Genomic DNA, 26655 nt, shown 5'->3' on the forward strand with positions numbered 1-26655 from the left:
TGGAACTCTCCTTGTAATTCAGCCTTTTATTTTTCTGACAGAAACAATTCTTTAATAGTATTTGTGAGACTGTTGGGCAGGCACTCGTTAAGTTTTACATTGGATTTTATGAGAGTATAATAGCAAAGGTAGAGAGTGGGCAGATGTCTGATGTTGCTGGACAGTATGGCTTGAACAGGTCTACAGTAGGCTGCAGTTCAATGTTATCTAAGAAAGATACAGTATAATCAAGAAGACTCAAGCAGCTAAAGGAGTGACAAAAATCACATCTGAGAAATAAAGAGCATTGAAGAGCTCATAATGGAACCTGAAACTGATCTGACGACAGAACACCAAGAACTCTTGAATGAAGAACACCAAGAAACTTGGCAATACATACTTTCTTCTGAAAAAGAGGATTAATGCCAATATCTGCTATTAAAAATCTTTTAAAGTGGGAGGATGTCAGAACAATGATCTTAGAATAACATCCAAATCAGGTTGAGGTTAATAGGCTTTGACATTAACCCCCTCAAATGGAAAAAACATGACTAATGAAAATGCAAGACTGTGTATATATGTATTTTTATTATTACATATATACTTTCTTACTACGTTTATTTATATGTTATGACAAAGAGATGCAGATGCATTGTCTACCGCGTGAAGATCCTTTTACATCAGTGGTGTGCTGTCATTGGAAGCTGTGGAAGCGTCGCTTCCCTTAAAAAATTTTCTAAAATATAAATACACATTGCGCGATTATTTTCATATTTGAACGTACTTAAAATATTAATTTTAAGTAATTTAATTATAACTGAATTATGTATTTTATTACAGATTTCATATATTCCACTTCGAAAATACGTGAAATTTTAGACAACGAACTAAATCATGTTATAAAAAATAAAATAAATTATTTTCATATTTATTTATTTCTTTTCTCATAGAAATCTGTAATAAAATACATAATGCAGTTATAATAATAGTATATCTATAATAAAATATATGTGAAAAACAACGATAAGATTGCTATTGTATATTCAAATCTAAATTCGTGTATGCATATTCCCAATGGAAGCGCTGTATTGTCAGCTTCCAGGGTGAAAATATTTGAATGATGTAAAGCAGCCAATTTACAGGCATTGGCGCACGCACTTTACAGAGCACCAACTGCTGGTGGTTTAGCCAGTGGATACTACACACCATAACGCTTCCAACAATTCTATCTCTTAGCCACTGGCAGAGCACTATTTGACTAAGTGAATTGTTTTAAGATTTAAAAAGTAAAGAATATTCAATGTTATTTTTATGTACGTTTATTTGTAAAGTTATATTTAATTATAATTTTATTTTAATCATAATTATATTGACGGATTTTCAGTCATAAAATCTTTAGAATTTTCATCACTTTTAGATGTTAATAATTTTAAATACAGGTAGGCCTCCTACAATGCAGTAGATACATTCCTTGAAAATACCGCATTGTGGAAAATTGCATTATAGGAGACACCAACTTAATACAAAAACTGGGATTCAGTTCTAAAAAAAGAAAAACTGCCTTTCATGGTGTAACGTTTTCATCATTTTTTAAATTTATGTGCATAAAAAGCTTAAATAATGTTCATCATCATATAAAAACTAAAAAGATTCTTTTTGATTTCAACTTGAAATCAAACATAATGTTATGCTCACAAATTCAGTCCTCATCATCACCTATTATAGTTGTTTGAGAATGTTTGACTGCCCTTATTTCAAGATCTGAGCTTGTTTCATCAAGTTCCACTGCACTTATGTGATCTGTTGCAATTTTTCTGTTATGTGAAAGATAATTTGTTTCTAAATATCTTAAATCGCATTGTAAGAAAATTTCCGTGTTTTTCAAACTGTGTTGGAGCAAAAACGTGTTGTAAAAATACTGCGTTGTAGGAGGCCTACCTGTATATGAAAAACAATTTTTCCAAGCAAGTTTTAGTTCTTTAAATCAAAAAATTTCCCATAAAATTTACTTAATTTATCTAAATTAGTAAATCACAATATTTATATTCATGTCCAGACTATACTGACAAGTAACTCTTAAACATAAAAAGTATTATAATTAATCTGAATAAAGACATACTAAAAGAATTATACGATTTAATATCATTAATTTTTATGGTACCATCTACCAGTGCATCTGTTGAGCGCAGTTTTTCGAGCATGAAGCAAATTCATACATTGGCCAGGAACACTTACTCAGTCAGAGGAAAAATGGTCGTCGCTAGCATTGCTTTCGATAGAAAAAGAGCTTTTAGATACATCGATGGAATTGATGACCAGCGACTTTTATGTTAAAGTAATTAACGACTTTGCCGAAAAAAATTGCCGAATAGAGTTAGTTTATAAAAAATAAAAAAACAAGTTTTTCTATCATTGCTTGTATCATATCAATTTGTATTATGTATGTATTATTTGTATTTTAGAACTAAAATACATAAATTGTTTATTTTTGTCACTTCCAGTATTTGTTTAAAATTTTTATGGAAATGTGAGGTTCCGGACAGGTCCGAACAGTCACGAAAGATGCAAAAAAACGATTAATTTAAAGAAAAATTTATTAGTTTAAAAAAACATAGAAAAAAATCATTTGTAGTCAGAAACCCATTGTTTATATCAAACTGCCAGTCAGAAATTATAAGTTGTGGAAGGACGTTGTCTTATGATTGGCAGTAGATTGAATTCATCTTTGATTTTGACCTTTCTCACACTCCAGGTAGGAGTCTCGTTACGCTTAGTAACGAGGGACCAGCTACTCGGGAAGCGTGATCGAGGGAGAACGACCAATCAAAATGGACGAAAGAATGGAGATTGACATAATCCCCGACAATCGAGGACACCTCACACTCTGTTAACGTTCCGAATAACCAAGATGCCAGGTGTCAATGCACAAAAAAAAGAAAAAAAAAAGTTTCTCGTCTATTGTGCTAACCTGTAACCTGTGCCACTTTTGGACTTAGTGTCCTCGACACCAACAGACGAAGTCTTTCCGTGCCTTACAGACTCATCAATGCAACTGTCCTGGGACCACCTTCAATTGACGATCAAAGAACTACGTTGATGCCAGGACGTCCAATTGTTCTAAAGCAAACTATTTTGTACATAGTGTATGTTTATTTTAGGTTAAAATAAACGGTTGTTGTCAGATACTTGTCGTCTTTGGCGGAGGATGCCACCACACACGTACAAATGGGCCCTACACCATCAGTGACGTGCAATTAACTGATTGCCCCTGGAAGTCTGCTTCTTACAGAAACACAGCTTCTCTATCATCAAATTTCACAGCACACCACTGTTTTACATTAATTAATGTTATTAACGAACAATGCTGGTTTCGTTGTTATATTTTATATTTTTTCCTTTTCGCTATTTATTTTGTTTATTTATCTATATTTTGTCCACTTGGGCGTTTTCTGTTAATTTTTATATTTATTCCGAACACATTTTATGTTCTATATTTAATGTTCTATTTTTCTGTAACTGAGGAAGATCGTTAAAAACAGTTGAAAACATTATTATTTTATTAAATTTTGTTGGATTGATAAAGGAGTAGTTTATTTAACAAATCAAGAATACTAGAGAGCAAAAGTACTACAGTCTCGAAAACAAACTAGAAATCTTCCAGCCTACAAATGAAAAAACATACAAATCCATCTTCTCTTAAATGCATTAAAGATGATTCCACTCATATCAATTGAATCGGAAAGGGCATTCTTGGTAGCAGGAGTTTTCATTAGTTAAATAAGAACCAGATCGAGTGATTGGAGTATTGACCATCTTTGCTTTTTAAAATCTTATTATAAAAATTTACAATAATATTTTGTATTATGTTTTATTTAAAAAACAAAAATTACCTTTTAAATTAGAAGTTTAATCTAAGTTCATTTTTTAAAAATTTTTTAACTTAATTCAAAGCATTTTTTTGTTGTTATTGTAAGCAGTTTCCAGCAAATTTTAATAAATTTTTTTTATTTGTAAAAATTTCTACATAATTCAAAGGTAATTTTTAATATATATCTTACACAACATTATTAATATGATTTTGGAGGTTGCAGAACATATAAATTACTTTAAAAAAAGAAAAATAACTATATCATTTGATTTCAAGGCATTTTGTATATCTTAAAAACAATTAATTCTATCCCAAGAAACAGTTCAGTTTTATCCCAGAATCAGCAAAAGACCGGGAAATGAGAAACCCTAGCGCCAACACATTCATTTCTGCTGATTTGTGAATTCTTGGCTAAAACAAGAAAACCTGCATTTCCCCACTCACCCAACTCACCTGACCTCACTCCTGCAAACATTTTCCCATTCCCTACATTGAAATCCACTTTGAAAAGATGTAGATTTCAGATGATTGAAGATATCAAGAAAAATTTGTAGGAGCACCTATGTGCAATCTTGAAAAATGCTTACCAGACATGCTTCTAGAAATGGCTGCAGTTCAGAGTAGGGTAACCCCCTATGAGCACCTCTACTCCCCATAAAATGACTTGGTATGTCATTTTGCTGGAGTCGGGAGTTTGAGTCATGTGTTTTTACCGACTCTGCAGCCCTGATTTATTGAGAAATGCATTTTCGACCCATCAGGTCCCTCATCAGTCACCATACATAGCTTTCAATATTCCATTCAAAATATGAATTTGGTGAGTTCATGCTGTATCATGGTGTCACACGACAGTAATTTACAAATGTTCAGTACATCACTTTTTTACATCTGCTTTAACATCGCATTCAGATGTGTTTCCCTCTGGCTAAATCCACAGTTGCTAAATACTGCAACCAAAATGGATGCAAAATAATAAAAGTTAATATTAAAATCCAGAAACACAAAGAAAATATGTTTAAAAGAAAACTATTCAAACACTTAGAAATTATAAAAATAAAAAATGACAAACAAATAAACGAAAATACAGACCTACAGCTACATGGAGGGTTTCCTAACAGATGGGGAAGAGGGAAAAAATAAACCAATGAATACTTGTAAGCCAGAGGAAAACATACCCAAAGGCAATGTTAAAGTAGATGTGAAAAACTGATGTACTGAATGTTTGTAAATTACTGTATTGTGACACTATGATACAACACGAACTCACCATATTCATATTTTGTATGGAATATTGAAAGCTGTGTATAGTGACTGATGAGAGACTCGATAGGTCCAAAATGCATTTCACAATAAATACATAGGAAATGAAAAGAGTCTCAATTTCTCTCTCTTCTGTGACTGCACTTATCATGTAGGTATACAGGTCTAACCACATCATAAGTTCACTAGCACAAAACATAATAAGTCAACAAACAAAAAGTGATTTGGATAAAATAATTCGCTTAAAATTGTCACAACACTTTTTACAGTCATGAGAAAACAAAACAGAAATGTTGCTATCTCTGTTTTGTTTTTTTAGCATGGAGAATTGATGAATCATCATAAAATTGTTATGAATAGTCTATATTGGAAACAACTGGGCAAAGCCTAAGGGACAAGTGAGCAGAAGTTACGCTGCCTACTGTAGCAAGAAAAAAAGAAATGGCAAAATCAAGAACCAATGAATTGCCACAAAACTTTTAAAGAAATGGATGAAGCAAATGAGGACTTGGGATGAAGCAAATGAGGACTCTATGGAGGTTGAGGAAAGGAAGTGGAGAGAACAGGGGGTTGAGTAAAGCAAGCAAGAATTGAGCCGACAAGAGAGCAATGCAAGGTGTTGAGCAAACTGGGTGGATGGAATTGTATTGCTTATCTACAAATTCTATTATTAATAATAAACCTACAAATTTTTAAACAAGTGGACAAAGCCCACGAGACGAGAACAAAGTACATTATGAAACCCTGGAATTGAACATTTTTCTGTGGGACATTCAAAAAAATAATGATAGTTAACTAATTAGAAAAAAATATATATTTTTTTTCCAGGAATCTGAAGATTGTTCTGTTTCAAATTTGGATAGAGAAAATCTGATAGAAAAGTTTTTTGTTTTTTTGTTTATCTGATTTGAATAAAACCTTCCAATTATTTTGAGTGTGGAAATGTATTTTGAAAGCAACCTGAACTTAGTTTATGTTGCAAGGAACTGAGTCTGAGCTGTATTTTTTATTTTTATTTTCTTTTAATTCTATTTTATTTTGGGGATTATGTTTAGTTAGGGCAAAGGTTCCCTTACTCACCCAATATAATATAATGAACAAACAAAAAAAAAAAAGAACCAACTCACAGACCTGACGAAGCACCGTAGGAAAAAACTAACGCACAATTGCGCTTTTTCGACTCAGAAGGTCAAAGGAAGTTCCGCAGAGAGGGACTAATCTCCACATGCACTAATGTTGAAAACTCGCTAAACCTTAAGCAAAGACATCTCAAATGTGTAAGACAGCTTAATAGAAAGTTACGTAAAAGGATTTAGCAAAATTGTCGGGAAAAATGCTGACCAAGAGAAAGAAAAAAGATTATTAGATGTTAAGTATGTAAATGAGGGAGTGGTTCCAGAGAATCATTGTGATGTCACCTCACAGTATAAAACAAGCCATATTTGAGATGGAGAACGAGGTGAGCTTCCAGAGTGTTCAAAGAGATTCCAAGGTGATAATCAAGGTGAATCGAAGTAGTTCCTGAGCAATAGATTGAAAGAGAATTCTTGGAGATTGAAAGAGTTGGATTCGAAGGAGTTTTGGCTAGAAAAGGTTCCTAGTATAAGAGGTGACGGATAAGTTTCTAGTTGTTTAAGGTTCTTTGTACATAGTTATAAGTTGATTGACTTTGTCGGATTTCAAAGGGGAATAGCTTTAAGATAGTTACTGGAATTTAGGAGATAAGTTATCTCAAATTTTGTTGGTCTTTGAGAATTGTTTGTCTTTATTAAATAAATTGTTGTTTTGAACTTTACTACTTGTATATAGTGCTATTTAATAGTGCTATTAATATTAAAACTTGTTTTTGTTCTTTATTAATCTTGACTTATAATTTAATTTTTTTTTGGAGCCTGCAAAGTCCAGGCCTGGCTTTTTAATTGCAAACCCGCATAAATTATCTGTTAGGTTAACGGTCGTAAGTTTCAACCAATAGTTTTGCCAACGGTAACAGTCCATTTTTTTTTCACCTGTTCCCAATAGAAATAGATAAGTACTTTACAATGTTATGGAATCCTCATTTTGAGTAAGAATCTAATTTTACTAATTCCTTTGCATTAAAATAAAGGAAGGAAACAAAATCATAGCTTTGATAATTTTTCCTTTGACATTAAAGTTACTATCATGAACATTGATTGTTACAAATAATCTAGAATTGGAAATAAGTAGATAAAATCTTTGAGATGAGTGAAGCAAGCAGGGGATTAGATCTCTTAGTTTTACTGTAAAATGATAAGCTACTTCAACTACAAACAGTAGTTAGAAAACATATTAAAGTTCTATGATTAAAGTGAATCAAATTCTGTCTAAAATATAATTAAACAAAGACAAATATACAATCTACGAGGGCTGTTTGGAAAGTTTGCGGCCTCAAATAGAACAAACAAAATAATGTTAAAATAATTATGAAAAGACAAACATACAACAAATCGTTGGAGGATTACATAACAAAAACAGAATGTGATAAGGTCGAACACAAAATCATCGAGAGCATTGATAGGAGAGTCAAAAGGCTAGTGGGAACAAAACTTAACACTATTTTACCCTTTCTCAAGAAGTGCAATAACGCAAGACCAGGGATGCCAAGATTGTTTGCTTTCACCAAGACTCACAAAGAAGAAAAGGAAATAAGGCCAATAGTAGAAAAACGCAAGGGACCGACTTTCATCTTAGAAAAGCGGTTACACAGATATATATCCTCTCAGCTTGATAACAGCGCATTAGTAGCACAAGATCCTGCAAATGTGGTTGAGGAAATACAAAACTTATCATTAATGGAAAAGGAAGTTGCAACGGTTTTTGATTATGAAAACATGTATCCTTCCGTAAAAATCGAGTCTTGCAAGGAAGCCCTTTTAGAGTTCTTGTTCGATGTAAACCCGGAATTAGCACGTTACAACGAAGAGATATCAGAAATGGTCAATTTAATATGTTATGAATCCTGCTTTAGTTTCAACGGCCAAGCGTACAGGCAAAAACGGGGAGTACCAATGGGAAGTCCGGTCTCAGGAATATTGTGCGAGTTGGTCATTAGAAAAATGGAGAAAAAAGTCCTGTATGATTTTAAAAAGGATGTATTATTTAGGTATTCTTGAAACCGTGTTTTCTTATATGTTGAGCATCAAACACAAGACCGTGTTATTTATTAAACACTTGGCACTTTTCAACTAATTCAACAAATTCAACTAATAGAAGTGGAAAAGTGCCAAGTGTTTAATAAATAACACGGTCTTGTGTTTGATGCTCAACATATAAGAAAACACAGTTTCAAGAATACCTAAATTATAAAAATTTTTGTCATAGAAACGGCAAATTCCATCGAGAAAGAGAAAATTCAACTAATAGAAGCGGAAAAGTGCCAAGTGTTTAATAAATAACACGGTCTTGTGTTTGATGCTCAACATATAAGAAAACACGGTTTCAAGAATACCTAAATTATAAAAATTTTTGTCATAGAAACGGCAAATTCCATCGAGAAAGAGAAAATTCAACTAATAGAAGTGGAAAAGTGCCAAGTGTTTAATAAATAACACGGTCTTGTGTTTGATGCTCAGGATGTATTATATTTCAAGAGATACGTGGACGATGTTCTTATTGTATGGAGGAATAATAGTATGATAGGCAAATTCGTAGAAAGAGTAAACAACAACAATGATGGCCTAAAATTGAAAATGGAACAAAAGAGTTCCCTTGCTATCCATTTTCTAGACATTAATATTGTGTTCAAAGAAGGTTTTACGTACACGTTGGTGGAAAAATGCCCAACACACAGCCCACTTTATATTCCATCGCATTCTAACGACCCGTACCATTACAAGCTGGCAGCATTCCGAGCTCTTATCAGAAGGGCCTATACCCATTGTGACAACGTTATTAATAGAAATAAGGAAATAGACAGAATCACGCAAGTGGCCGAATCCCTAGGATATAAGAAAGGCACAATAGCAGGATTAGTTAAAAAGTATAAGATGGGCACAACAAGAGGTTCAAAATACGTTCCCAGTAAAATCACGAAGTTTACTTACAACAAGAATTCAAAAGGCATTATGAAAGAAATTGCAAACCGTAAGGAGACCAGAATGGTTCTAAAAAGAGCTCCGAACCTATACACAATCTTAAGGAATGATAAAGATCGCTTTAGGAAGGAAGACAGAGCAGGAGTATACAAAATCCCGTACGAGAACGCTGAACTAGGTATCGAAAAAGATTACATAGGAGTCACAACAAGGAGTTTAGGGAAAAGACTTAAAGAGCACAAGTATGACGTCAGGAAAGGATCCAACGCAACAGTACTTTCACAATACGCGCAGACCCAAGGCTCGGTAATTAAATGGGAGGAAGCGGATATTGTAAAACCCTTGAGCTCTCCAACGTTAGCAAGTACCGCAGAAAAAATTGAAATCTATAAAAGCAAGTTGGAAGAGGCATGCATAAATGCGAGGGACGCTGACAGCCTACCAACAGCTTGGAAATTCGTAGTTAAGAAATGTATCACGAACTCGTAGGCTTGTCTTAGCTTGTTTTGGCATCATTCCTCGATAATCTGCCATTCTTTTTAAAAGTATCACCAGTGGAATCATTTTTATTTTTTTTCATCTTTTACTTCTTATTCCCACTATAACGATTTTATTGTATATTTATTTTTATTACCATGTTCTTCCTTTTTTGTTTTTATTTATTTTTGTATACTTATTTATTTATTTTACCATGTTTTTCCTTTTGTTTTATGTATTTTTGTATATTTATCTATTTATATTACCATGTTCTTCCTTCTTGTCCGTTACTAGTGTTTTGAATTTTTTCAAACAATTGTATTCTATTAATGGAACGTTAATGTTCCTTTTTTCGAAAGTTGTAACCTGAGGATGGCTTATTGAGTAAGCCGAAAACGTTAGTTTTTCTCAATAAAAATTATCTCAGCTATAAGTAGAAGGTGTTATTTTTGTGAATTAGAATAATGTTAAAATTTTTTTTATTTTTCAATATAGTCTCCTTTATTAGCAATGCACTTGTTCCAGTGATGTTCTAGCTTTTTATGCCATCACAATAGGTTGATTTGTCAAGGTGTGCAAAATACTCATTCACTTCAGAGATGGCTTCGTCATTTGAGTAGAATCTCTTTCAGCCAAGAATTTTTTTAGATTTGGAAAAAGATGGAAGTCACTGGGGGCCAAATTAGGTGAGTACGGTGGATGTGGAACTAATTGGAAGCAAAGTTCGTTTATCTTTTGTTCGATGATTCTGGCGGAATGTGCAGGTGCATTATCGTGGTGAAACAGAATCTTTTTCTTCTTCAAATGTGACCTCTTTTCTTCAATTTCTTTCTTCAGTTTTTCCAAAAGTTTACAGTAATAGACTGCATTGATGGTCTTTCCTCTTTCTAGGTAGTCAATAAAGATGATGCCTTTAGCATCCCAAAAAACCGAGGCCATCACTTTCCCCGCTGATGGAACTGTCTTTGACTTCTTTGGTGGTGGTGAACTATGGTGTTTCCATTGCTTCGACTGTTCTTTTGTTTCAGGAGTGTAGTGGTGGATACACATTTTGTCAGTAGTCACAAACCGACGCAAGAAATCCTGTGGGTTTTTCTGGTAGAAGTCCAAACACTCCTTTGACGTCAAAGTGCAAACACGTTTTTGCTCGACGGTCAGCAGACGCGGCACCCACCTTGCTGAGACCTTCGTCATATCCAAATTTTCGGTTAAGATGTGGTGCACTCGGTCGACAGAGATGCCTGTTGTCTCAGCTATCTCACGCATTTTCAAACAGCAATCTGCTAACACCAAATCGTGAACTTTGTCAATATTTTCTTCAGTGACAGCAGTTGACGGCCATCCGCTGCGAGGGTCATCTTCCACACTCTCTCTGCCAGATTTAAAAAGGGCTGTCCATTTTTTCACAGTGGTGTACAAAGGAGCAGACTCTCCCAAAACTTCATCCAAGTCAGCTTTGATTTGAGATGGGATCAACCCTTTTTTCATCAGGTATTTTATGACTGCACAAGTCTCTGTCTTCTCCATTTTTGACAAAGCACTTGCACACTGACTATCTGCTAAGCTGTCGTGGCAAAACTTTACGACAAATCAAGCGGAAATTGGTATCATATCTTTAGCAAAGATGGCTGAATTATTCCCACCAAATTTAAATTGATCGCAGCACCACATATAGGCAAGGCCGCGAACTTTCTGAACAGCCCTCGTAATTATTCATTTGAATACCTTCTGTGATTATAAACTAAAATAAATTGTAATAATGACTTTTGCTTTAAAAAATTAAACACACTTTTCTAAAAAAACTGCATTTGTCATAAACCACAGTACTACTACTCAAACCCTTAAAAATACAGTAAAATTTTAATTTTTAAACATTTTTGGTTGTTTTAAACAACCTTCAAAATAGAAAGAAACAAATTTCAATTTAAAAAAAAATGAAAGCTGGAATGTCCTTCTGGAACTTGGTCCAGAGAATATTCCAGTTTTCTATTTTCAAAAAGATCATTTAAGATAACCAAAAATGTTTGGAAAGTTTGAGTAGTGGTAAAAATTAAAGATTTATTGCTAAATTGATATTTTTAAAAATATGTCCAATGAATAACTTAATTTTGATATATTAATCTAAAATTGATTCAGATGTTATTGAAATAATAATGCAACTACTATTTTAAACTGCATATTTTCTCTTTGGGCAGTTGTTATTATTTCCTTTGCACAGACCATATATTATTTTAATTACAAAAATCAACATTACTTACAGCATTTCTTGTGGATCTGCCATTTCCATAGCTTTATGGAAAAAATGGAGGGATTTCTGCAATGAGCTATCATACACTTCAGAATGGGATTGATAATCAATTGGATAATCATCTTTTAATTCTGGATCTGTATAATATTCTTTTTCTAAAAATTTAAAGATATTTAATATAACATTGAAAATTAATTATAATCATCATTTTATTATTTCATATAATTATTATAAAATTTAAAATTAAATACCTATAATTTATTTTCATAAAATTATCATAAATATTTATTATGTATTTTAATATATTTGTATAAGCAAATATAGGATAATGTTTCCACAAAAAATCACCAAACCACTGTTAGAGACAGCAAGTTAGGATTTGCACCACAGATGATGGAAAAAGTCTAATTTAAATTTTTAGCCATTATTGTGGCATGAATATATTATGCCTTAGAGGAGAAAGTTCTCTCTTTTGATGCTTCTGATTTTCATGGAAAAGCATGGACTGCAGGTGAAACACAAAAATTTTTGAGAAGTACGAAAGTTTTTTTACACTTCTCAAAAACTTTTGTGTTTCAAACTAAATTAGATTCGAGTTTCAAAAATGCAGAATTTTTTAGGCCATTGCTCTGATGATGATAGCGTTGTTACTGTTTCCTTTACTACTAGCCAATATTTTTACCAAGTTTTGATTTAAAATGATGAGTTTCTGGGTCCAAAGGTCTTCAAATAAATTTTCCTTATTTATATTGTATTACATTGTATATTATATTGTGAAATATGAACAGAAATGCTGATTATGTTCTTATGGGATCACAAGTAGTTTGTTATAGATCCTTTGTATATATGTAATACTGTCACATTACTTAAACAAGTTCTTGTGATCTATCACCAAATAATGAAGACTTATTTCCCAATAAAGAAAGGAATGGAAATTGTTGGCTTTTTTGAGCTATTTTGCCAAATTAAATATTTTCAGTAAAAGACTAAATTGAAATATTTAGGTGTTTGTAATTTTTTATTAAAAAATGTTTTCAAATTCTTTTCAGTTCATCAGATTATAATTCTTATCTTTTAAAAATTTGAAATTTTTGAACAGAAATGTTTAAATTATTTTTGTATATTCTTTATTCTTTAATCAATAAAAAGATATATAATATTTTTATTCATTAATACAAAATTAATTTATTGATTCATACAAATTATATATATACACTAGCAAATGAACCCAGCATTGCTTGAGCAAACAATTTGAATGATTTGGTAAATATTGTACATTTGAAAATTAAGTTATTACTATCAAAAACAAAAAATTGCATCTAAAATAGTACAGTAGAAGCCATTCTTCTGGTTAAGCCGTAATCCTCTCCTTCTCCCCCCCACAAGGGAATTTCCAAAATATCCCTCCTTAGTGGGTACCAAATTTCACCTCTTTAGGTTCAGTGGTTTGCTTGGATGATGATGAATCAGTCAATCAGGACATGTAATTTTATAATTTGTACGAATCAATAAATAATAACAGTAGTGATAACAGAAATGTAGCAAAATTACTATAATATATTGGAATACAAAGCCATTTAAATATAATAGTTCTAACAAATATCAAAACTAATAAAGTCAATTCAATACCAATAATAATAATAAAATTTATTGATAATATTAACTACAAAATGACCAAATAGCACAGAAACACAAAAACTAAAACTAACACAAAATGAAGTGAATATTTAAAATCTTGGCAGACAGTATTTAATTTTTTTTAAATATAAAAACTTTGGGGCAGTAGCCTCAAAGGAAAGGTCATCTCCACATATAATAATTCTGTTTTGGACTGTTGCTGGGGTAAAAGACAGAAAGCAAGCAAAGATATTTGCAAAGTTTTCATATTTTTAAGAAATGTAACATAAAAATCAATCATTAAATCATTATGAGTCAACATGAATACCAACTGGATATCATTCAATAAGATTAAGAGTTATCACATCTTATTTCTTTAGCAAATATTTTATTTTTGCACATGTTTTCTGGAAATTCTGTTAGTTGTTCAATAAATGTTTTTGCAACTGAGGATAATGTTTTAATATGTCTAGAAACATTTGTAGAAATAAATATTTGCGGGAGAAATAAGATGTGATAATTCTTAAACTCGATTACAAGTCAGTGAAATTCTCAACTTTGTTTTTTTTTTTTTTTTTATATTAAAGTTTTTCCAAAGTTTTGGCAATTTCTTTTTATTATTTATTTAATTTTTAATGTTTATACATACTATATTTCTGATATTTTTAAGAATTCTATTTGTCTATCTTTATGCAGTATCTTTATACACTTTTCCAACATACTTTCTTGTTTTTATGTACTGCCTTTTTCTTTGACAATGATGTCAATCACTTCTAATATCTTTATTTTGGTTTATTTTATTTTAATATTTCTATAATCTGAATTCAAATTTTTTGTCTGAGTTTAGTTATTTATTAGATGAAACAGCATTGGATCAATACTCCAAGTTTGAAAAAATATTTTTTTAAATAGATATTGTAAGGATTTGGCCCTTGTTGAAATGGGTAAGTTGACCCGACTCGCTCCTCTCGCTGCCAGTCAGGTTGTTGCGAAAGGGCCTTTACCGTATGGGGATAGTGGTTTAACGAACGCAGAGAGATTCACACAGAGACCGTTTTTACAAGATTTACTGCGTTTATTTTATAGAATATATAAACAGGCTCACAACAGAGGTATTGTTGCCGTCCTCGTTGGAGGTTCGTCTCCGCAGATGGGTTGTTTGGTGTTCAGAGAATATTCGTTTCTTCGATAAAGTCGAGCTGGAGGCTGCATGGATGGAATCCTTGTTGGGAAGTTGAGTCCCTAGTCCCTTTTTGCCGCACACGGGGTGAAGTTTTGAGGCCTTGATGCTACGTCTTCAGTATCCAAGAAGATATCCGGGTGTGGATCTCTAGCACCGAGTATTCTATTCAACCTCCCTGGGTAATGGGGACTCTGAGTTTTTATACAAATTTTTCCCTGAAATTCCTGGGTTCTGTTTGGTCCGAACGAGGGTCTGACTCCTATCCCATTGGTCTCCGTCTGTTACCAGGGACGCGATTTGGGCCGCTGGGTCGCCAAAAATCCCCAAACTTCCCCATTCGGACTGCTCCCCGTCCGAGTCGGGTCAAGCCCTTCCCCAGACGACGATCCCATAAATTACACCCCAAATGTGTTTTTCTGACTTGGAGAAGGTGCAGCTGGGACCGTTCAGCCCCGACCACCGCCCCCTCCGTAGGAGAGCCGAACGAATCCCGGTTTGAACTTGGTGTAAAACGATGACCCAAAATTACCCCGGCAGACGCTCCCTCAGTTGTTCTCACGATGTACGATCGGGGATCTGTCAATTAGGTCGGGAATGTGACAATTAAATCGTCTCACGCACCCATTCCTCGGCCACCTCGGTCTTGTTTACGGAATAAGTCATTGATTTAACGACTTTAGCTCGACAACCACTTTGCCAATGGGGGGCGAAATCCCAGCCCCACAATATTTTTAAGATAGGCTATATTAAAACTTACAAGGGAAAGTTCAGAATAACCAATGCCATTTTTTGTTGGAATTATGCCATTCTAGAGAGATGACTTTGATAAAAGTACTAGTGTTTTCTCTGCAAAATTCTTTGTTTCTGTAAGAAAGTAAAAAAAAAAAATTTTTACCTTATTTAAATATCATGATTAATGTAAACACTAAGAAAGAAGTAGCATGGCTGAGTTATCTAGTTCTTTGATTCTGTGCTTTTGTGTGTGGAAGGTTTGGTTTTGTAACTCATTAAGAATTGTTTTTTTCTTTTTCCTAATGGGAAAAAGAATCTTTCTAGATTGTGTAAATGCTTGTTATTAACCCACCTAGTAAGTTTTAAACTGCACATGATGACTGTTTAAAACTTACTGCTTAATGGCCAGGGTAAAAAGAAATGAGTTGTGAAACTGGATCTTCTGCACATCAAAACACAGAACCAACAAACTAGACAGCTTGGCCATGTCACTTCTTGCTTCCTGTTCATATTAATCATGACACTTAAATAAGGTAAAACCTTTTATATGCATTTTTAAGGAAACAAAAGATTTTGCAGGGAAAAAAAGACTTAACATTTTTATCAAAGAAGTGATCTCTATAAAATTACATATATTCCATTAAAAAGTGGTATTAGCAATTCTAACCTTCCCTTGTTAGAAATAATATTGTGTTGTATTATAAAAGTTACTTATAAAAATGCACATGTTATCGTTAAATGTTAGACAAATATGATGAATGAGTAAATGAAAAGACAACTTATGAGACAGCACAAAGAGTTTGGGATTGCCATGAATTAGGTGGTGCTTGTCCTGTCCTGCTATATGCTGCAACTGGCAATAAACATTTAAATCTTGAACATTTCTTTGGGTGCATATACTTTTTGTTTCAGATGGATCAATCTGTAAGATCAAATCAGTCTTTGTCATGTGATACAGATCACTTCTGTTGTAAAGGGTCTTTCAAATTGAGTGCCTTTTTTTAAAAATAAACAGAAGACATAATTTGCACTGATTTTTAAAAACTTTTTATTAGTAATTGAAGTATCAGTTATGACATTTATATACGAAAAAGAATATCTGACAAATGACCACCTCTTGCTGCTTCACAGTAATTCACTCTTTTGTTAAAATGTTCTGTGACATTTTGACATAATTGAGGCTCTATTTCACCAATGACACGAATAATTTCATCCTTCAGTTCAGGAATCGATTGTGGTTTGTTGTTATAGACCTGGTTTTTTACATAATCCCAAAGAAAATAGTCCAATGGTGTTAGATCACATGATCTTGGTGGTCAATTAACATCACCATTTCTTGCAATAATTCTTCCAGGAAATTTTTATCTCAATGAAGCAATTGTTTCATTAGCAAAATGAGGTGTTGCACCATCCTGTTGAAACAATATATCCTCTAGATCAGGGGTGGCAAACTTTTGTGCACATAAGATCTACTTTTTATCGTAAAAATGTGTTGCGATCGACTCGTTGTCATAGGCATAGTCTAAGTGGGGAGGGGAAGTGTGAAATACATACTATGTTTATACACTGTTTCAGTACCAAGTGCACTCACTGCTTGTGAGTCGAGTCATAACTGCATGCACACAGTTGCGTTCAGTTACAAATATAATGCATTAAGTCAAGACATCGCTAGCGATCGACCAAAATTGGCTTGGCGATCGACCGGTCGATCGCGATCGACTTGTTGGCCACCCCTGCTCTAGATCAATATCATTCAGTTTAGGCCACAAAAATTCAGTTAACATCTCACGATATTGAGCACCATTCACTGTTATAGCATTACCAGCAGCATTTTCAAAGAAATATGGTCCAATTATACACCAAACAGTGACTTGTTGAGAATGTAAAGGCTTTTCATGAATCACTCATAAATTTTCCTCACCTCAAATACGACAATTTTGTTTATTAATATAACCACCGATTTAAAAATGTGCTTCATCAGAAAAGATGATTTTTTGAGAAAAATCATCTGGTTTTTCTTTAACCCAATTGGCAAATGCACGATATTTTGAATGGTCCAATGGCTGTAGTTCCTATGTTATTTGAACCTTATATGCCTTTAAAGCTAAATCCTTTCGTAAAATATGTCATGTTATTGATTCACTGAGTCCAACTTGTTATGAATGTCGACTAATGGACATTTCAGGTGCTTCAGCAACACTTTCACAAACCAAATGTACTTTCACAACCACTATGACTGTATTTTCTCTTTTTTGATCTTCCACCAAACCAGTCTCTTGAAATTTTTTAATAATTCGACCAATAGTTCTTTCAGATGGATGATTATGTAAACCATAAAATTCATGTAATTTTCTAAAAACATTTTTCACAGAACGCCGATTTTCATAAAATAGTTCAACAACTTGAACGCGTTGTTGTATTGTGTATGAAGCCATTTTTATAAATGTCATACAACACACTTTTTAACTGTCAAAATACCCAGATGAATTCACAGTGCCATCTATATTTTATTTATTTTTAAAAAAGGCACTCATTTTGAAAAACCCTCTATTTTAGTTGGTGGAAAGTATAGAAATAGGATTGAATCATATTTACTTTGTGAATAAAATTGCTCACAAAACAGCAAAATGGAAGAGTGCACATCATGCATTCTTGCCATACAATCTCGCAAAATTGTCTCTTAATACTTATTTTTCATCTCAGTTTATTAGATATTTTAATAATAATGTTTTAAAGTAAAAACATCATTATTACATTTAAAAGTTTTAAATACTTTCCATTTCAACAGTTAAACACATTTATTTGCTCTCAACTATAAGCTTGACTTACAGTTGTGAGGCCACCAACTTTAATCTTTTTTATCCAATCCAAACAATCCTACCCTCCACTTGGATTAGTTTGATTGTGATCTAGTTAATCCTAGATGGCATTTGTATACATGGATAGAGATTGATCAAATCACTATAGCAGAGGTGGGCACGCAAGTGAGTTCAGTGGGAGCCGAAATGTAGATTTTGCAAAATGCATGGGAGCCGCAGTTCTGTACTGTCGTGGTGGATAGTATGGTAAGGCTGGGAAAGATAGCACTTTCAGCAAGGGCCGCATGTAACTCAAAAAGAGCCACATTTGCCCATGACCGCACTATAGTTTGTTTGTACACATGATTTGAACAGAGTAATTTTGGATCAGTTTGCACCCTTTGTCATAGTCTAGAGATAACATTTGAAATTCTAAATAATATATATATGTAAAAAGTTTGTGAATAACTTACTTTATAAGATCTAAAATTCTTTTCATGGCTGTATGAACAGAACACCAAGATAATTTAGTCTGAAATGATTAGAGATAATTTTGCATAAACCATCACTTAATATTTGATAACCTCTCTTCTTTATGTAATTTTCCATTATGACATTCTCTGTTCTATAATATATTTCCAGTTACCACAATAGTTAATTTAAATAATAATAAGGTAACATTACACCTGGTGCTAGCATCAAATAACCAATTAGTCAGGTGCCAGCATCAAATAACCAATTAGTCAGGTGCCAGCAACTTGCAATGTTGATGAATTCTTCATGTTACATCTTTATGAATCTTTTTTTTTTCTCATTTAATCGTGTGATATTATTTGGTTCAATATCACAACTGGGTGTATTCATAAACACTTGGCAGTTTTCTCCATCAACTTTTTATTGCAAAAAAGTTGGCTGGAAAAAGGCTAAACCTGACATACATAACAAAATAGACAAATACAACATAACAGATGTTGTCTATAAAATACCACGTACATGTGAATGCCCAAAAAATTACATAGGTGAAACAAAATTAGAAACGAGATTAAAAGAACACATCGTGGATTTAAAATACAATTGAATTAATTCTGTCTTTTACGAACATTGTACAACACATAATTGCAATATAGATAAAAAATGTTAAAATCATACATAAAAAAAAATTCAAAGAGAGCTACGAAATAATTAATACCAAGAAAAATAATATTAACAAAAATTTAAGCACAAAAATTCATTATAATTGGCTACAATTATAAAAATAAAATAAAAGTAATATCCCAAGGAGGAATATGTAAATAAAGTGAGGTAATCTACACCCTATGTAAATGAGAAATAAGACTGGCAACGCTTTGTCATATTGAAGGCTGCATTGCACTCAATGAGAAGTTCAACGTACGGAGAGCAACTTCTATCTATATGGTTTTATTATAAATATAACTATAACGCATTCTTATTGTGCAATATTTTAACAGCGAATAAATAGTCATTACGGAATACGCACCAGCAACCGACAAGATAGCCAGAAAAAGAATGGTATGTTATGTTTAATTTAAATAACTAGACTTATTCTTGAAGAAAGTCAGTGACAGGATAGACATTTAAAAATGTTAATTGTAAATATATCCCAAAAAATAAAATTTATCTCATAATGAATAGGTGGTTGTAATGCAGAAAGTGCCCAAAGCCTTGGTCACACTCTGCAATTTCCAGCCGCACAGGCGACTGCAACCGCGACAGCTGTTCCTGTTAACTAGTAATCCCCCTCGGAAACCAGCACGACTGCAACCACAACTAGAAACAAAAAGTTTGATCTACTCGCAACAGTTGCAAACGCGCATCCAATCAGAAAACGTCTTTGTGCCATGTCATACTTTGTGTTGTATATTTGTCAACATATCTTAATTATAACATATGTATTAACTCAGTTTCAGTACATTTAAATGCTATATTTGATATAAATCAAATCTGAATTTATAAAAGTTATTGTTAGATTTATTTTAAAAAGTTTGATTACTTTTAATAATATACAATTCAATAAAATAAATGCTGATATAAAAGAAAAAAATATATCAATTATAAATGAATTAAATCATTCAAGCTTTCCTCTAAACAACACTTACCCTCAAATATTCACTTTTATAAGATTGATAAATAGCATCCAAAACTTCTGGGATAATGACTGATATCAAATTATGGGCCACTCTAAACTGATATGCCAAACTACGAAACGTTTCGCCTAAATTATATATAAGTATTGGTATTCATATGGATATATCCCCTATAACCTTCAGCATCCGAAAGCCTTAATTCATTCATCAGCTGGTAAAAGTGAGATTGTTTAACCCATTAATTTTCATTTCGCCAAGTTTTAACCCAGCATGAATATTCTCTCTTATTTTTCTCTTCGTATATTCTTGCCAGCTCTAACAAAATTATTGCCTTTTTTCTTTTATTCATTCCAGAAAAGAAACTGCTTACTATTTTAATAAGAAAAGTAGCTAAAATTTTGTAAGTACTCTGAAGTAGAACGTAAAATGTCAGTAAACTCACAAAAGTAGACAAAAACAAGCTACTGTAATTTTATTGGTTTATTATAGGGTCACATATTTCCGAGTTGCAACATCAATGAATAATGTGTGACCACGAGAAGACACGTGTGACTTGCGCTTGTTGCAGTTGTGGTTGCCTGTGCGGCTGGAAATCGCACAGTGTGACCAGGGCTTAAGAGATGTCTGGTGTAAGAATAAGATATCGTCTATCTACTAAAACACCTAAACATAAGGACGGTTTTATCTGTAAAAAATCCTTTTACAACATGTTTTTAATTGCCAAAGTTTTAATAACTAATTGTATTCAACAGTGAACTAGATGTATTTTCGATTGTCATATATATGTTATTCTGAGACGTAACGGTATGTCTTTAATTATCATAATAGAATAGAATACTATGTAATATAAGGAATTTATATTTATATTTTATTGTGTAGCTGACTGAGGAGGGACTAAGGCCTGAAACGCATCTCTGCAAATAAAGTTCTGGAATAAAAAGTTGATGATGAAAACTGCCAAGTGTCTATGAATACACCCAGTCGTGATATTGAACCAAACAAGAAAAAGAAGACATGGTTTTGTCTCATACATGTGATATTAATTAATAATAATAAACTTAGAAATTACTGATTAATATTATAATAATTTTTATTATTTCTTTTTTCTTTTGGGAATATATGAAATTATCAAGCAAAAATTAAAAATCACAAAATTTTATATTTACAAAATTTTTAACAGAAGGGGAAAAATGAATCCTCAATTATTATAACTTGATATTACTTTAATAAAGGTAATATTTTTAAAATTGAAGAAAAACCAAAAGATAAGATAAAAGAAATGCAAAAAAATTTTTAAATTTTGATTTATGATTTCTATTAATTTAAACTGTAAAGTATAGCAAATGGCCTTCTTCCAAGAATAAATCTATTATAAAAATAAAAATACCAAGTAGTAAATTTTATCTTTAGAATACAGTAAACTCCTGTATAATGTGTGACTAATACATATACCTCTGAAGGACAAAATTTGAATTTTGCATGTTTTTTCTTCAACTTTCAGGCCTAGGTTTAAACTTGCACAAATTCTGTGATAATGCAGATTTCAATAATGTGATTTCGTATAATTCATAACATTTCCCCCTCATTGTATGGGACTCCACTGTACTACATAAATCTTATAAAAATAAATAATAATAATAAATACAAAAATCAGTTTATATTTAACAAAATTGTAAGTAATAATAAATTTAATTGATACAACAAGATTCTTCATTCATTTCAAATTTTTAGAACTTGAAACTAAGATCCAGATTATTACATGCACCTTGCTTGCTATTTATAACAAGTGACTGACTTTGTTACACAACATAATTTCATAAACTCTTACACAGACCCAATGAGTAGTTTTTATTTATTTTCAATTTCCTTCTATGAGAAAGTATCTCTATGAGACATCATTGACACTTTGCTGCTTTTAAGCTATTCCTTTATGAACAAAAAAAAACCACAGGAAATTGAAATTACAGAACAACCTTTAAAAGGAAAAAATTAAAAACCTTTAAAAGATATTCTACTTCAAATTTTTCCTTTACATACCTTCTGAATTGAGAAGACACATCAAAAATTAATTCTACATTTAAAATATTTTCAATTGTTTTCTAGAAAAAACATTATAATTTGTATTAATATATTGTACATATTTAGTAGGCTACTAAAATGATGAACTATAATGACAAAGAAATTAAGAACCTACAGAGAGAGTATTGGACAATATAAATATTATCAACTGTATCCAGTTGTACAGTACATACATATAAGTTTTTGTGACATAGTGTATGTATTATATACATTAATTTAATTCTTATAAACATTTTTGTTGACAATACAGTTAAGTTTGCAAGTTATGCATTTAATTTCTTTTAGTGTTATTTAATTTTTGTTTTTTTGGTTTTTACTTTTTATCTATTCATATTTTAATCCATATTGAAGGCCAACATGTGCATTTAAATTTTTGTTGTTCTAAAACATTAAATCAAAATCAACTTCTTCCAGAGGACATTCCAGCTTTCATTCTTATTTTTAAATTGAAATTTGTTACTTTCTATCCTAAAGGTGGTCATTTAAGATGACCAAAAACATTTGAAAATTAAAATTACACTTCATTTTTAAAGATTTGAAGGTTAGTGGTAGTACTGTTATTTATTTAGTAAACAATTTACTTTTGTTAGCTTTACTATATAGCATCAATCCTATGAACTAAATATGTATATATTAGCAAATAATCTTATATAACCAATTTTAATACACTATTATAAAACAAATATTAAATTTAAATACAGTTTTAGAATATCATTCCAATTTTTTTACTCTAAACTTTTGATCAATGTTCTAAATCATTTAGCATTACTGGAAGCAAGTTTTGGAAAGTTATATCTCATGATGGATCATTGCTATATCCATGATTTGTTTTGTTTTTTTGGGCGATCATTTAGGGATGACCTTTTAATAAGTCTATATTATATCTGGCTTTAGAAAATCCTAGATTTTCTAAAATCAGATATAATATAGACTTATTAAACCTGAGACAGAAAACTATCACAAGCAAAATTCCATTTAAATTTTTTTACTCTCCAATATGCAACTGGAGAGGGGCTTAAAAGACTAAAAATGAATAGTTTTAGAAAATCTAGTCGTTACAAGATAGGGATGATCTATAATCCTAGAAGAACTCATGACACCTGGTAAAACTTCACCTTTATTATTTTTTAATCATTTCCAATACCATACATAAGTGATATACTGTATTTTCATTCAAAAATCAAAACAAATATAAATGCATTTAAACATTTTTGCATTTATAAGTTTTCCAGAAATTACTACTATAATAAATTCCCGTATAACACGCGACTAGTACATATGCAAAATTTGAATTTGGTCATTCAGAGGTACATATTTTCTTTTCAACTTTTAGGCCTAGGTTTAAACTCGCATAAATTGTGTGATAATGCAGGTTTCGATAACACGATTTCCTATAATGTGTAATGTTATAGAGAATCCCATATAACTGCATTGTACGGGAATCCACCATATATCTTCTGAAAGCCAGTCGTACACTATCATATAACACCGACAAAACCTTCAAAATACACCGGCAAAAATATACAGTGAAACCTCGCTTAACAATCATAATTCATTCCAGAGTCTTACTCGTAATGCGAAACACTCATTAAGCGAAACAATTTTTCCCATAGAAATTAATGTAAAATACTCATATAATGCATTCCATGCCAAAAAAACACTCAAATGTTTTATGTATAACTTTTATTCAAAAAAAATTGTACAATATACACCGTTAAGGAGCGTGAATCATCATCATCTTTTCTTCTAGCGCAGAATGAACCATCCTGGATTGAGAATTCAATTTGCAAAAACAAAAAAAAAAAAAAAAAAAAAAAAAAAAAAATCACAGCTAATATGTTTGATAAACACTCCAAACAATAAGCCAAATCCTTGGGTTATGTAAAGGCTATAATTAAATATTAGAAATTAATTAATTTGACTAGAGGTAGGCAGTTATGTTTCCATCTCGTATTAAATTTAATAATTATAAATAGTTAATTTTTAATTCAGACATTTCTAAAATTTAATTTGGAATTGGTCATTAAATTTAATGACCCAAGAATTTGGCATATCATTTAGTGTGTTTATTATATAACGGGCTATGGTTGTTGATGTTTATAAGTAATATGTGTAAACATAAGTTTGAAAAAATATGTGATCACAAGCGACATTAAGATGCTAGCGGAACAAGTACTAAACACAGTATGTGCACAATTCGGGACTTACCCTCTTCTCATCACTCGTTAAGTGAGACGAATTTTTTACGATTTGTTTTGCTCGTTATGCGAAATACTCATTGTACGAGGTGCTCGTTAAGTGAAGTTCCACTGTAATTTAATATAAAGATGGTTTTAAAAATTTGAATTTTATCTTTTGCATTCCATTTCTATCAAACATTTTGAACCCGAAGCAGATTGAAAACATCCATGATAACATCTTTATATCAAATATATTTTTTTCCAAAAAATATATATTTTTGCTGGTATATTTTGAAGATTTTATTGGCGTTATTTAATCACTACTATAATTATTATCTTCAGATACATATCTTTGCGAAATCTCAAACAAGGAGGAAATAATGGGCCGAAATAGTTCCAGACTTTGACTTCCGACTATACAGTTGGTTGAATAATGTAAATTTCATATTTAACGCTACGAGATAACATTTATTCATGCCAATCCTAATTTTCCCCATAAGATATACAAATATTTAACTATATTTGAATTGAATAAGCGTAGTATTTGACGTATGATTAATTAAAATCAATTTTCTAACTGTTATCCTGGGCGAATCTTCATTCAGAGCTTAAATCGTGCCTCAAATCTTACCATTTTAAAGAGAAAATACTTTTATAAATACAAAATTCTTATCAATTATTACATCATTACTTAATTTGAAAGGCGTAAAATGTCGATTTAAGGCATTTAATAATGTAAATAAATAGAAAAAGTCGGCAGAAGTCTCACCTAATTCTCGTCTTCTGAGAGTTTTTTCTTCGCTTCCATCGAGTAAATACGTCAAATCCGTAATATTAAAACTCGCATTCTTACGTTCTTTGACTAAATCTTCGTTAACTTCATTCGACATAACTTAATTATTATTATTATTTTAATTTAAAAAATTATAACAACAACAACAAAACTTAAACGAGAAACGAAAACATAAAATGCCAACCAGACGAACTTTTATCGGAATAACGTATGATTGCGCAAACGCGATTACGTCGCCATCTATAACATTTCCTGTTGAACTTTTTTTAGAATTTATTTAATTTGATTTAACATTTTTTATACTTATTTTTATTAACTTTATATAAATTGTTATTAATTTATATAATTTTTTAAAAATAGATTCTTTCGGAATATATATATATATATATTTATTTATTTATTTATTTATTTATTTATTTATTATTTACCTCTAAATTTTGATACTATTTATTAAAATTTAGAGGATTTTTGAGTTCCTTTAGGGGAAAAATCCTCTAGAATTTCTTTAAATTAATTCTGTGATTTAGTTAAATGTTTTTTTTTCTATTCAAACGATTTTATTTTATAATTTAGAACATAAAATTTTAATTAAAAAATTGTATATTTGTGTTTCGTACGTAAAATTTAATAAAAAAACAAAATATTTTACAAATAAATCGCTGAAGACATAACACTATGTAAATTGCAATTTGAAGAATAATAATACAATGAGTTACGTTCACGAGGAAAAAAGATTATTTTCCTTGATACTCAATAATGACGTCATTACTTTTTAAATTACTCCTTTAACTTCTTAAACTTTTTGTTTTAATTGTATTTATTTATAATTACAATGAAAATATCAATAGTTTAAAGTAGAATTAATCCCATCAAAGATTTTTTTAAAATATATTTATAATTCGTATCATACATTCCTTATTTCTTACAAAAATAAGGATATTTTTTCCTCTCTACTTTAAGAAATGAGGTCAAAATTTCTGTTGAACCTTGTGATATTTAGTCAATTTCTATATTCTAATTTATAAATAAATAAATAAATATTTCTACAAACATATAACTAGTTAATTCTCTAAAGACACAAGAGTTCGTTGATCCTGAAAATTGCAGATTTTTTCGGATTATTAGTTAAGGAAAGGTTTTAAAATATCTTTTTTTAAAAGAAAAAAATTGATCTGTTATTAAATAGTCCTTTCAGCATTGAAACTAAAGCCTTAAAGGATATAAAAATTGAAATTACATCACTATTCATCTGTTTTCCTGTATTTTAATAAATTATCAATT

At 31.3% G+C, this 26655-nt stretch overlaps 1 protein-coding gene across 1 annotated transcript in view; it reads right to left on the reverse strand.

The window, feature by feature from the left end:
• The window catches only part of LOC136986235 (peroxisomal acyl-coenzyme A oxidase 1-like), a 49535-nt gene extending 23941 nt beyond the window's left edge, over window positions 1–25594 (reverse strand). Inside the window, exons 1-2 of the mRNA XM_067283724.1 lie at window positions 25351–25594; window positions 11898–12042 (exon numbers count right to left, since the gene is read on the reverse strand). Coding sequence (XP_067139825.1) covers window positions 11898–12042; window positions 25351–25471 — 266 coding nt within the window. The 5' untranslated portion in view covers window positions 25472–25594. The remainder of the gene's footprint in view (window positions 1–11897; window positions 12043–25350) is intronic.
• Window positions 25595–26655: the final 1061 nt, after the last annotated feature.

This window comes from Centruroides vittatus, unplaced genomic scaffold (assembly GCF_030686945.1).
Source record: "Centruroides vittatus isolate TY-2023 unplaced genomic scaffold, ASM3068694v2 scaffold_1015, whole genome shotgun sequence".
Classification (NCBI taxonomy): Eukaryota; Metazoa; Arthropoda; class Arachnida; order Scorpiones; family Buthidae; genus Centruroides; species Centruroides vittatus.